The sequence below is a fragment of the Monodelphis domestica genome, chromosome 5 (assembly GCF_027887165.1).
Source record: "Monodelphis domestica isolate mMonDom1 chromosome 5, mMonDom1.pri, whole genome shotgun sequence".
In the NCBI taxonomy this organism is placed as follows: domain Eukaryota; kingdom Metazoa; phylum Chordata; class Mammalia; order Didelphimorphia; family Didelphidae; genus Monodelphis; species Monodelphis domestica.
Genome location: NC_077231.1, coordinates 171,800,743 through 171,812,347, shown reverse-complemented (window position 1 = coordinate 171,812,347; position 11,605 = coordinate 171,800,743). Strand labels below are relative to the sequence as shown.

The following is an 11,605-nucleotide window of genomic DNA, read 5'->3' as shown; positions in this document are numbered from 1 at the left end:
AGCTCTTTCTCTCAATGTGATTAGTATTCTTTTACATAAGTCCTTCAGGAGTGTCCTGGCTGGTTACATTGCTACTAGTAGCAAAGTCCATTACATTGAATTGTTCCACCATGTTTTACTTTGTGTTCAATGTTCTCCTGGTTCTGTTCCTTTCACTATGCATCAATTCCTGGAGGTCTTTCCAGTCCTTATAGAAATCAAGCAGTTCATCATTGCTTAATGCACAACAGTATCCAACATAAACCACAATTTGTTCAGCCATTCCCCAAAGGGCATCCCCTCATTTTCCAATTTTTTGCCACCACAAACTGCATTGCTATGAATATTTTTGTACAAGTCTTTTTCCTTATTATCTCATTGGAGTACAAACCTAGTAATGGTATTGCTTTTCTAGCTATTTGTGTCCTTGGTGATGGTTTTTATGCCATTCATGTACATGTTCAGGTTGGTAATTTACTATAGTTTACTTTTGTCCATCATGCATTTTTTTTCATGAATCAAAGTATAGTAAAAGTGGTGTGTTATAGTGAATAATGGACTGACACTGGAAAGTAGATGATGTGGATTCCAATTTGACTCAGTCTCACACTAGTTCTTAGGAATCACTTACTCTCTCAGATCCCTAAGCAGCATCCTACAAGTACCAGACATCAGTATTGGTGTAGAAATGTCCCAAGTTATGATATCATTGATCAGGATTAAATGAAGAGGTGCTAAAATAATGGGGGAAATTATGATAATAAGGAGTATCTTATATTAATAAATGATAAACACAAGCAAAAAGTATGCAATGGGAGAAGGGATGAAGATGAGAAGACAATTGTTAAACATTTCTGGCTTGTGTTAGAATCAGAGTTGCCTTTATGCCTATTCTGTTCCGTACCTGAACACCTCAACTCTGGCAAATTTTCTACTAAAAAAAAAAAAGTCAGGATCTTTCCTTGATGAAAAGGTAAAAAATTGGCTCAGTGATGAGCAAACCGAGTCAAATCTTTGTGCTTTTTGGCAGTCTTTTTCAAAAGGACCTTGTTTGCTTATTCCAGAGCAGCGAGGTAAGCCCTGCTCACTGGAGTAAAGAGGAATATCACTGTGCAAAACACAATCTCAGTTCCTTAATCCAGCCTCTTTTGATCTCAAAAGGTGGTAACATTCAGTTCGGAATTCACTCATCTGTAAATTGCATCACAGTTTCTCGGAGTTATTTAAAAGGCAGGTTTTGTTGTTTTTATTTTTTTTCCTTCAGGACTTTTAAGCAGCTAAACGTAAAGAGAGGCATCTGAGCCCAACTTCCAGAGACATCTGCCTGTAGCACAAGACAAGAAAAGCAAAATGATTGAGCCCATAGGGAATCAATATGTTGTGTCCAGACAAGTATACTCACAAAATGCTTTTAATGAAGAATACAAGAAGATGAAAAGAAGCCATAAGACTATTTGGAACAATATCAGGATGTACTTTAGGTAAGGAATATCTCAGTACTGGGCTTAATGATGGATGAGGGACCGGCTCCAAAATTCCTGAGCTTTCAGCCTCTTCTTTTTGGCTCTGATTCCAAGCTTGATTGGTTTCCTATGCTTTTTTTTTTTAGTTTAGGGGCTCCCAACTCCCCTACCACCTTCCAGTGCAAGGAGAGCCTTTAAAATGAACCCCTTCTTGACTCTCAGCACAATCTGTCCAAAAAGCGACAAACCAAGTGTAGGAGAACGAATATCAACAGAGGCAAAAACAAATGGAGTCTTGCTGGAAGGCAAGGGAAGGGAGGGTTAGGATATGGGAGATAGCAGAGGATAGTGCCTTCTGTTTAATCTTTGGCATATTTTAATCTTTGCTAATATGTGTGGCCTTCGATTTGCTCAATTGTGATTCGTGTTAGCTTTCACTAGACTCGGACTTTGGATACGCTATTAGCTGACTGACCTAACTATGGCTTTTACAAATATTTTCAGGTGCTCCTCACAAAAGGCCAAGAATATTGCCTTTTCTTTGTTCCCTATAGTCTCTTGGTTACCATCCTATCGAATAAAAGAATGGCTGCTCAGTGATATTGTTTCTGGTGTCAGCACTGGGCTGGTGTCTGTACTGCAAGGTAACCTCTGCTGTCTGAATATCAAAAACATAAAGCATTTGATGAGAGCAAACCTAAGATTCCAGTTATTTAGTGTAACAGGGCTTCTACCTGTTGTGTGCTTACAGGTCTGGCTTTTGCTTTGCTGGTAAACGTCCCCCCATCTTATGGACTTTATGCAGCCTTTTTTCCAATGATAGTCTACCTCTTCTTAGGAACTTCTAGACACATATCTGTTGGTAAGTGAAACCATCCTGGAAACTGAGTCTCTTTATTGCTGTCTTGTATCACTTTAATAATCCATTTCAGGAGCCCCAAATCAAGAACTGGAGTTACAAATGAAAATTTGTCTTAATGATCTTTTCAAATTGTGTTTGAATGATAATTGGATTTTGAAGAAACAGTTCCTAATTATAATTCACCTCAAATGTTCATTAGGTCCCTTTCCAGTTCTGAGCATGATGGTAGGAGCAGTAGTTGTGGCTCAGCAAGGCAACAGCAACATAAATGGCACTGAAACTGCTGGGAATAGTTCATTATTAGATGAGGAGAAAGTAACCATATCTGCTACCATCACCTTGCTAGCTGGAATTATTCAGGTCAGTATTATCATGTGAAATCTCCTGACCAATCAAATTACTCTGAAAGAGAGTGATCTGGTCACCAGGACCCAAGTTGTTTTGTTTTGATTTGTTTTCATACAGCCAGTTCCAAAAATTGTCTATTCTCCTCCACTTTTCCCCTGTACTACTGAATAAAATAATATTAGAGAGACTGGTATTTTCAAAAGCTGAAGGATAAGTTTGCAGATGTTATGAAGCAAGGAATAACTGGCACTTCTGGCACCTGGAGCAAATTTAGAGTAGAGCACACAGAATAATCCATCCCAGTTGGGTATAATCTTACAAATCTTGTGAAGAGACAAACGAGGGGAGGTGGTGGTAGGGTGTGGGAAAATGTTGGGATAGGAAGAAGCGTGGGACTCCTGTGGGAAAAACTGAGCTCTGGGGAAAGGGCAGAACTATTGTGGAGCCATGTGGCTCAAAGACAAAAGGAATAGGAAGCCAGAGGACCACCATGGGGAAGAAGTATCTCCTTTCCAAAGAAAAAAATCTGGTGCCCTGGGGCAAATCTCTAGTTAACCCAGTCCTCCTAGGAATAGAAATGAGGTCTGGCATATGATTTGGAACATATTTTTCATTTTGAAGCTAAAGTATGATATGTCATTCAATAAAAATTTCCAGGTAAAAATTAATAAAACAACTCAAAAAGAGCCAAATTATGAAATCTTAAAGATGATATAGAATCATTGAGACTTTGCCCAAGACTTTGGTTAAGGTTATTAGTTAAGACAGTGTTCTTTGAAAAAAGTAAGTTTCTGTAACCACATAAACAATGTAGCCTAGAGGGAAACAAAGTCATTTGGACAATGGACAAAGACTATATTCACAGAAAAGTCCCACCTTTCTTTTATCTTTGTTACATGCCCTTCATATAGCTTTTCAGGGAAGTAGAAGAGACTTGATGTAGATAGAAGAGAGTACAATGAGTAGAAGAGAGGGCAGAATCATGGCAGGAATTGAGAAACTCTCATTTGTTTGATGCTGAATATAGATACTTTGAGGACATTAACCCTGGCAATCTCCACTTAAGACTGGGCATTCCAAATGCCCTAGGTCTAGAGTATGGAGCTTTGTCCTTTTCTTTTATTCAAACAATGTGATTTTCTCAGGAAACTTTAAGAGATGTGTGCCCCAAACACAGGAGCACACTCATGTGCACACTCGCCCATATCTGACAGCATCACACCTGAGTTATATGGGTATCCAAAAGAACTAAGGATAAGGATAAGTCTGTCAGCTAAGTGATACAGTGAATATTATAGGTTTTATAGTCAGGAAGACTTGAGTTCAAATCTCACCTCAGACATTTACTAGATTATAGCCTTAGACAGGTCACTATATTTTTGTCCTGCCTCAGTTTCCTCATCTGTAAACTGGGGATAATAATAGCACATACTTTCCAAGGTTGTTGTGAAGATCAAATGAGAAAATGCACACAGTATTTGGTAAACCTTAAAACATTATTCAAGCACCAATTATTGCTATAAAATATTATTGACAAAGAATATAAAGACATAGACAGTAAGCAAAATCTGTTATCTTTTAAAACATTTTTTCTCTATTAGTATTAGCTTAATCATCAACACACCTAAAGATTTTGAAGAACAAAAAAGAGAATTCTAAATAAAGCCATGGGACGTTGGGTCTAGTTTTTTAAAGTACAAATTAATTTTAATTCCTATTATCTCTTGAGAATGCCAAGGTTATATACATCCCATTTGAAAAACCGGGTGAAATATACCAAGGGAGGAGGGAAGCCTGGATTGGTAGTATTCCCTGTAGTCAGAACGCTTAGCTTTGGATCTTTTGTTTTAATTCATAACTTTGTACATGATAATGTTTGTTGAACCTTTAGGCTACTGGGACAAGCTAATATCTAATCCTGACCAAGGCTTTGTGACCTTCCTTTCCAGCTGATCATGGGAATATTACAGATTGGATTCATAGTTAACTACTTTTCTGAGTCACTAATCAGCGGCTTCACAACAGCTGCAGCAATTCACGTTTTGGTGTCCCAGCTAAAATTTATGCTCCAGATCTCAGTCCCTTCACACACTGATCCTTTTTCAATTTTCAAAGTAAGTATTTCCTCATTCTTATTTCTTTTCTTAAGAAATTTCTCCCTATTCGAATTCCCCATGATTCCCTAGCCTTTAAACTCCCTACCTGATCATTTTGGTTCCTTTCTTTCCCCACCCTCCCCATACAAATGGAAAGCTTGAGGAGTTCATTTAGACAATGACATAGGAAGTAGTAAAATAAACAGTGATAAGTTGGCTTCTCAAATCATACTAGAATCCATACTAATGGAAAACTGAGATGTATTGGAAAGAGCACTGCAGTCACTGGAGTCAGATGACCTATATTCAAATCCTAGATTTCATGTCCATCATTTAGCCTAAGTCTCTAATGGGGATAAATAATATTTGAGCTGTCTACTTCATGGAATTGCTAGAAAGTCCTTTGTAAATCTTAAAGTGTTATATAAATATGGGTTGCTATTAGAATAATAAAAGAAAAATCAGAGCCTAAAATTTCTATTTAAGCCTCAGTGGAATAGTATATTATTATAAATGCAACACCATTAATTACTAATTTAAAACCACATCTCTTGACCTCAATTCTTGAGTATTTTTAAATGGGGGAGGGGTAATGTCATTGTTACAATTTTTCAAATCCATATAATCTCCCCTATATTCTCAAAATTTTATCAGACTCATGCAGTCAGTTGGCTTTTTTCAATTGTGTCCTAACTCTTCATGACCCCATTTGAAGTTTTCTTGCTAAAGATACTCCAGTGGTTTGCCATTTCTTTCTCTAGATCATTTTAAAGGTAAGAAAACTGAGTTAAACAGGGTTAAGTGACCTGCCCAGGATCACATAACTAGCAGGTGTCTAAGGGTGGATTTGAACTCAGAAAGATGAGTCTTTCTGACTCCAGGCCTGGCACTGTATCTACTGCACCTCCTAGATGCTCTATAAGACCCATATTGCTGGTTTCATCAGATCAGAAACATTTCCTTCCAAGTATCCGGTTTCTATTCACAAGTAAAAATGGATTAGCTTTGAGAGGTATGGTTCAACCACTTTGGAGAACAATTAAATTTATTCTTGAATCATCCTTTACACTTCAGTTAAGTGTTAGGGATTCAAGGCTAACATTTACTTTCAGATGTAATTTTACTAAATTTTACTTTTGGTCAAGCTCCTCTTCCTCCATCACAACTAGAAGCCAAAGGTTTCTCAGAAGTAAGAGATGTGAGTTTCTAGTTAATTGTGTGCATTTGGCTCAGCAATGGCTTATACTCTATCATCTAAGATACTGGTTTCCAAATTTTGGAAACTGGGGGATGGGAGAAGTGATGACCTGGATATATTAAAGAGAGGACTGGAGAGGATACATACTGAGAGGAATTGGTAGGGACTTCAGTTTTTATAGAAGACAGAATCATTGAATAACAAAGAAATATATTTGAGAAGGTATGAAAGCAGATAAATGTAAAAATGTTGAGGCTTATCCATGAAATTTGTCATGTATCAAAATAATCATTAACAAAGATTCCTAAAGTTCTGCTATAGGATGCTGACTTAGCTTCTCTTTGTGTTTGCTTGTCTTCTCCTGTCTCTCTACATAATAATTGTCATCCAGATGAGTTCCTAATTAGTGTGTAGAGACTAGATTCACTATGAATTTGTTGTCTCTTTCCTCAAATGGCTTGTTTTTTTCTCTCTTTGGAAAATGTGTTGGGTTAAGGTAATTCTAGAGATTTTTTTTTAACATTTTAGGTTCTGGAATCTATCTTTACAAATATTGAGAAGACTAATATTGCAGATCTTGTGACATCCCTCATAATATTGGTAATTGTGTCCACAGTTAAAGAAATAAATACTAAGTTCAAAGATAAACTTCCAGCACCCATTCCAATTGAACTCATTCTGGTAAGTGTTTATCTGAAAGCTTCCTTTCTTAGACCCAAGTGCTTAATATTGCTTTTTGTAGTTTATAGACTCTTTGTATCCTCTACATGCCTGCATGACCCTGAGGCACCTGTAGTCTTTGGATCCCATGAGTTTCCCACATATAATAGTTAATATACAGAAAGAGGCAGTGAAAAGAGATTGATGATCAGACTTGGGTTTAAATCGCAGCTCTTCTGCTTACTACCTATATGGCCTTAGACAAATCACTTTGTGTTCTCTAGGCAGTTACTTCATCTATAAGAGGAGGGAGCAGTATTAGATGACATCTAAAGTTCCATCAGGGTCTAAATTTATCATCCATGCACAATTCAAAGCTTAATAAGTTTTAGTATGGTTTTGGACTCACTGTGTTAGAAACATGATTGGGGAAATTTGGAATTAAGGAGAAAGTTTGTTTCCATATCAGTTCATTTTTCAGTTCTCCAATTTCAGAAAAGTTCTTTAAATGATTCTCTGTATATGTGCTAAGATGTCCTTTTTTTAAAAAGTACATCTTTTGCAATGTATTTTTATGTTTATAAGAACTAAATTTTTGATTCTGGCATCTTTTTCTTGAGTCATAGTCTATCAGCTCTATTAATTGTTTGCTTTAATTTGTTCTTTTTTTTTTGTCCCTTCAACCTATTTCTCTATACTGAACTGCTAGTACTATCCATCCAAATGCCACAAATAAATCAAAATGTGAAAGAACCACCTGGTATGCCAGTTTGCCCATTTCTAACTTTTGAGCTTCCTTTGTCCTATAAAATGTAATCTCGTAGAATTTAGAATCTAGATCTTTCCAATGTCCTATGTATAGTAATTAGTGCATTGTGAACATTTAATAAATATACAAATACATAAAGGATCTGTGATTTCAGCAGAGTGAGACTCCCAGTATAGGAACTTCCTCCTACCAGTCCAGATTTCAACTCTCTTGTACATAGCAATGTCCTACTGAATTGATAGAGGCCAAGGGACTTGGAGCTGATCACATGGCTAATAAGTATCAGAGACAAGATTGAAACCCAGATATTCTGACTATTTTTCATTAGAAATATATATATGTGTCATATGTCAATATATGCATATACATAAATACTTCTGGCTTTATTTTTATGTATACCTAATCATTGCCTCTTATTTAATAGATATTAATAATAATTCTTGCTATAGTAACCAAAGTCAAAGGACAAAAGGAGAAGAAAGGGATTTTGATGGAGTATTCCTAAGAGATTTCACCCTGGTGGCTGAGAATTGGAGTCTCATTATAAGAAAGGGGTGGTTTTCTGACTTTCAGTGCATCAAAGAGAAAAATACAAAGAGCAGGGTAGATAGTAAAGCCAACTGAGATAAAGCTTCTTATTTGGTTGTTTTTTTGTGGGGATTCTTTTTTTCAGACAGTCATTGCAGCAGGCGTGTCCTATGCTTGTGATTTAAAAGGCAAATTTGATGTGGCAGTGATTGGTGAAATGGAAAGTGGGTAAGTGTTTTTCTTTTTTTAAAGAGATCCTTCCCACTCACAATTCTTGACTTAAACAGTAGGAATATTCACAGATGATTTAAAAAAACATATTGTCAAAGCCTTGTCACCAGGAATTTCCTTAGCACAAGATACTCCCCTTGACCTCTTCCTCAATTGACTATAAGGATAGAGGAAGCAAAGGAGACATTACAAGCATATTTTCAGAAAATTCCATTTTTCATACATGAAGATTTCTCCTTTCAGGAGGACACATTGACCAGCTGGATAGGAGCCTATCCAGGGACCCATAAACAAGTAAAATTTGAAGTCATCTAAGGAGTAGGAATAGGCAAAATAAACCAGCTTTTCATGAAGAAGAATCAAACAAAACTAGGTCCCATTAATCAATTACTATAAACAATATATAATGTTTTGGTTAAGTTTCCACAGCCAAGTTCTTCAAGTTCAAAAGAGACAAGTAAGAAACAATCTGTATGCTGCTTCAACAACAGGCACAAAATGTCCTTTCTTATGTTCCTTTTGAAAACATTGGCAAAATCATTCCAGAAGATTAAGGAAGGACCCACCTCTAGACAGAGGGGTGCTGAGTTCAAGATGCAGGATCTAGTTTTGGATATAGCCAGTATAGGAATTTGCTTTGCTTAACCACACTTTTTGGTTAGAGGCAGTTTTTCTGTTCATCTTGGGGGAAGGAGAGAAAATAAATTTTTCTTGAAAGAAAATCAAAAGCAGAACAAAACAAAAAACAAACCCTAAAACACTGGGAAAACATTTGCTACCATTGGAAAGAAGAATGGAAGATAAGTCACAACCAGTATATAGAATTTGAACACATATGGTATTTTACTGTGTTCATTTTATTAAGATATATATGGTTATCGATCTGAGACATTTTATTTTATTATTTATTTTATTCATTTCTTTTTATTTTTACTAAACCCTTACCTTCTGTCTTGGAATCAATACTGTGAATTGGTTCCAAGGCAGAAGAACGATAAGGGCTGGCAATGGGGGTTAAGTGACTTGCCCAGGGTCACACAACTGGAAAGTGGCTGAGATCAGATTTGATCCTAGGACGTCCCATCTTTAGGCCTGGTTCTCAATCCTCTGAGCTACTCAGCTGCCCCCAATCTGAGACATTTTAAGGTAATATTGAAGGTCAATCTTAGCATGATCTCTTGAACCCAGAGAGGCAGAAATCTGAGTCCATTTTTTGTCTCTTTGACTTACTAGCCATGCAACTTTGGGCAAATCTCTTTACCTTTCTGAGACTTTTTTTCCCCATCAAATGAAATGATATGTGTAAAGTGCTTTGTAAACTGGTAGAACAATATATAAATGTAAGCTAGTTAAGGGGAGGAAAAACATTCAGCATGCATTCTGATTTTTGCTTGCTATCTTCCTTTCCTAATTCTAGCATTCTGTGGTTTGCAAAGTGCTTTACCTGCTGTCCCATTTGATTTCACCACAATCCTGTGAGGTATCTGCAATTAATATCCTGTTTATAGATGGAGAAACTGAGACAAAGAGAGACATCGACTTACCCAGGGTTGGACACAGCTAGTAACTATCCCAGGCAGGGTTTGAGTTGAGGTCTTCCTGACTCCCAGGTTTAGCACTCTATCCATTATGCCACTTCACTGCCTACAAGTTTTATGTAGCCTTGGCTTTCTGTTCTCACAAAATGCGGAATGATTTCCCCTCCCCATCCCTTTAGCAACTTTCTTGTTTCTCAGAATGGTGTCGAGTTTGGGGGTTTTTAAGTAGCCCTCACTCACCATGCATTCTACTTTAGCGTTTGCAAACCTTAGATTCAAAACAGAGAGACGAATGTGCTGTAATGGATAGAAACGAGACCTTGAGACCAGAGATCCTTGAGTGCAAATCCTCTAAGATATACTTTGTGAACCTTGAGAGTTACTTAACCTTTCACTGCCTAAAACTGTAAATTGAAGAGAAGGCATCGACCTGTATTTCTTGTAAGTGTCCCCTCAACTGGGAAGTCCCTATACCCATAAAATTCGAGGTCAGGTATTCTTTTATTGACCCAATAAGGATGTACATTTCAGATGCATATTGCTCTGTTTATACCAGTTGAAAATTATACTAGATTATCTCCTGCCTTTGGGCCAAATTTAGAATCTTGTATCAATTTCAGGTAGTACTTTCTGTCAATAAAACAGCAAATTCCAAGGCTTTCAGCTTTGCCAAATTTGTGTGATCTCATGCTCGAGTTAACACATATCTTAACACTAATCTCAATTTCAGATTTAAGGCACCCATTACACCTTCTTTGAAGGTATTACAAACTGGAATTGGCGACGCCTTCTCCATTGCAATCGTTGCATTTGCGGTGGCATTTTCTGTTGCAAGTGTATATTCTATTAAATATGATTATCCCATTGATGGAAATCAGGTAAACCTAAACACCTAAAATTTTTTTTAAGACTGAAGACCATTTAAAGATAATTTGCTTTTTCCAGTGTAGTCCTAGTCACTCTTCTAAAAGACCTCCTCCTTGTTTTCTTGGCAGGAGTTAATTGCTTTTGGAGTGGGAAACATCTTTGGTGGGGCATTCAGGGGATTTGCTGCAAGCACTGCACTCTCGAGATCAGCGATTCAGGAAAGCACAGGAGGCAAAACTCAGGTATTTCAAGATCTGTGCTACAAACATTATCCTGCACATTGGTAACTACAAAATCAGAGACAAGAAGATTGTGCAAGTTGATGATGAGCATCTTCTACTTTTCTAGATTGCCGGGTTAATATCTGCTGTGATTGTTCTGATTGTCATGATGGCCATTGGATTTCTTCTGGAACCAGTACAAAAGGTAATTCTTTCACTCGTTCTCAGGAAGCTTAACAGATCCCTACTACTGTTCGTGAACTAACAGTGCTAGTTCTTCAACACAAGAATCAAAGGGGAAAAGGAGGTAGTTAGAAATTATCTTCTCTCAACTGATTCCAGGGTTTGGATTGACCAAATTGTTTTCATTTTTTGTCCCAGCAATATTTTATAAATGTCAGGAATGCAAATGCCCAAACTACCTTATCACACCTCAGAATGTCAGCAAGGACCAAGTATAATATATTATGTTAAGACAGGAGGACAATTTGGTACCAGCTCTTGATTAAGAACTGGTTGAAACGAACTTTTGCCAGAGCTGAAAGTAAACAATTCCTCTAAATGAGAGAATGATGCTGCCAGCCACACAACTGTCTCTAGCAGATCTTACATCTGAAACTCTGATGCCCATCCAGCTCTTTCACCTAGTTTATCATGCTTCCCAGACTGTTCAGGTTCCCTTTGATTTGATTAACATTTATCAAATGGCTTCAATGGTTAAAGCACCATGATAGGTGTTGGGCAGACAAGCACATAAGTAAAATTTTCTTGATTTCCAATTCGTTGCCATCACAAAAGAGATGTCAAATTTTTATACAAAAATATCTTTTCATGTTTTCTTTGTA

The 11,605-nt window shown here is 37.0% G+C and overlaps 1 protein-coding gene across 1 annotated transcript in view; it reads left to right on the top strand.

Annotated features, from left to right (window-relative positions):
- The first annotated feature begins 1,305 nt into the window (after nt 1–1,305).
- SLC26A3 (solute carrier family 26 member 3) overlaps nt 1,306–11,605 on the top strand; it is a 34,682-nt gene continuing 24,382 nt past the window's right edge. Inside the window, exons 1-10 of the mRNA XM_001363717.4 lie at nt 1,306–1,460; nt 1,947–2,086; nt 2,194–2,304; nt 2,504–2,664; nt 4,602–4,766; nt 6,475–6,627; nt 8,049–8,131; nt 10,403–10,550; nt 10,668–10,781; nt 10,888–10,965. Of these exons, the coding sequence (XP_001363754.2) occupies nt 1,330–1,460; nt 1,947–2,086; nt 2,194–2,304; nt 2,504–2,664; nt 4,602–4,766; nt 6,475–6,627; nt 8,049–8,131; nt 10,403–10,550; nt 10,668–10,781; nt 10,888–10,965 (1,284 nt within the window). The 5' untranslated portion in view covers nt 1,306–1,329. The remainder of the gene's footprint in view (nt 1,461–1,946; nt 2,087–2,193; nt 2,305–2,503; nt 2,665–4,601; nt 4,767–6,474; nt 6,628–8,048; nt 8,132–10,402; nt 10,551–10,667; nt 10,782–10,887; nt 10,966–11,605) is intronic.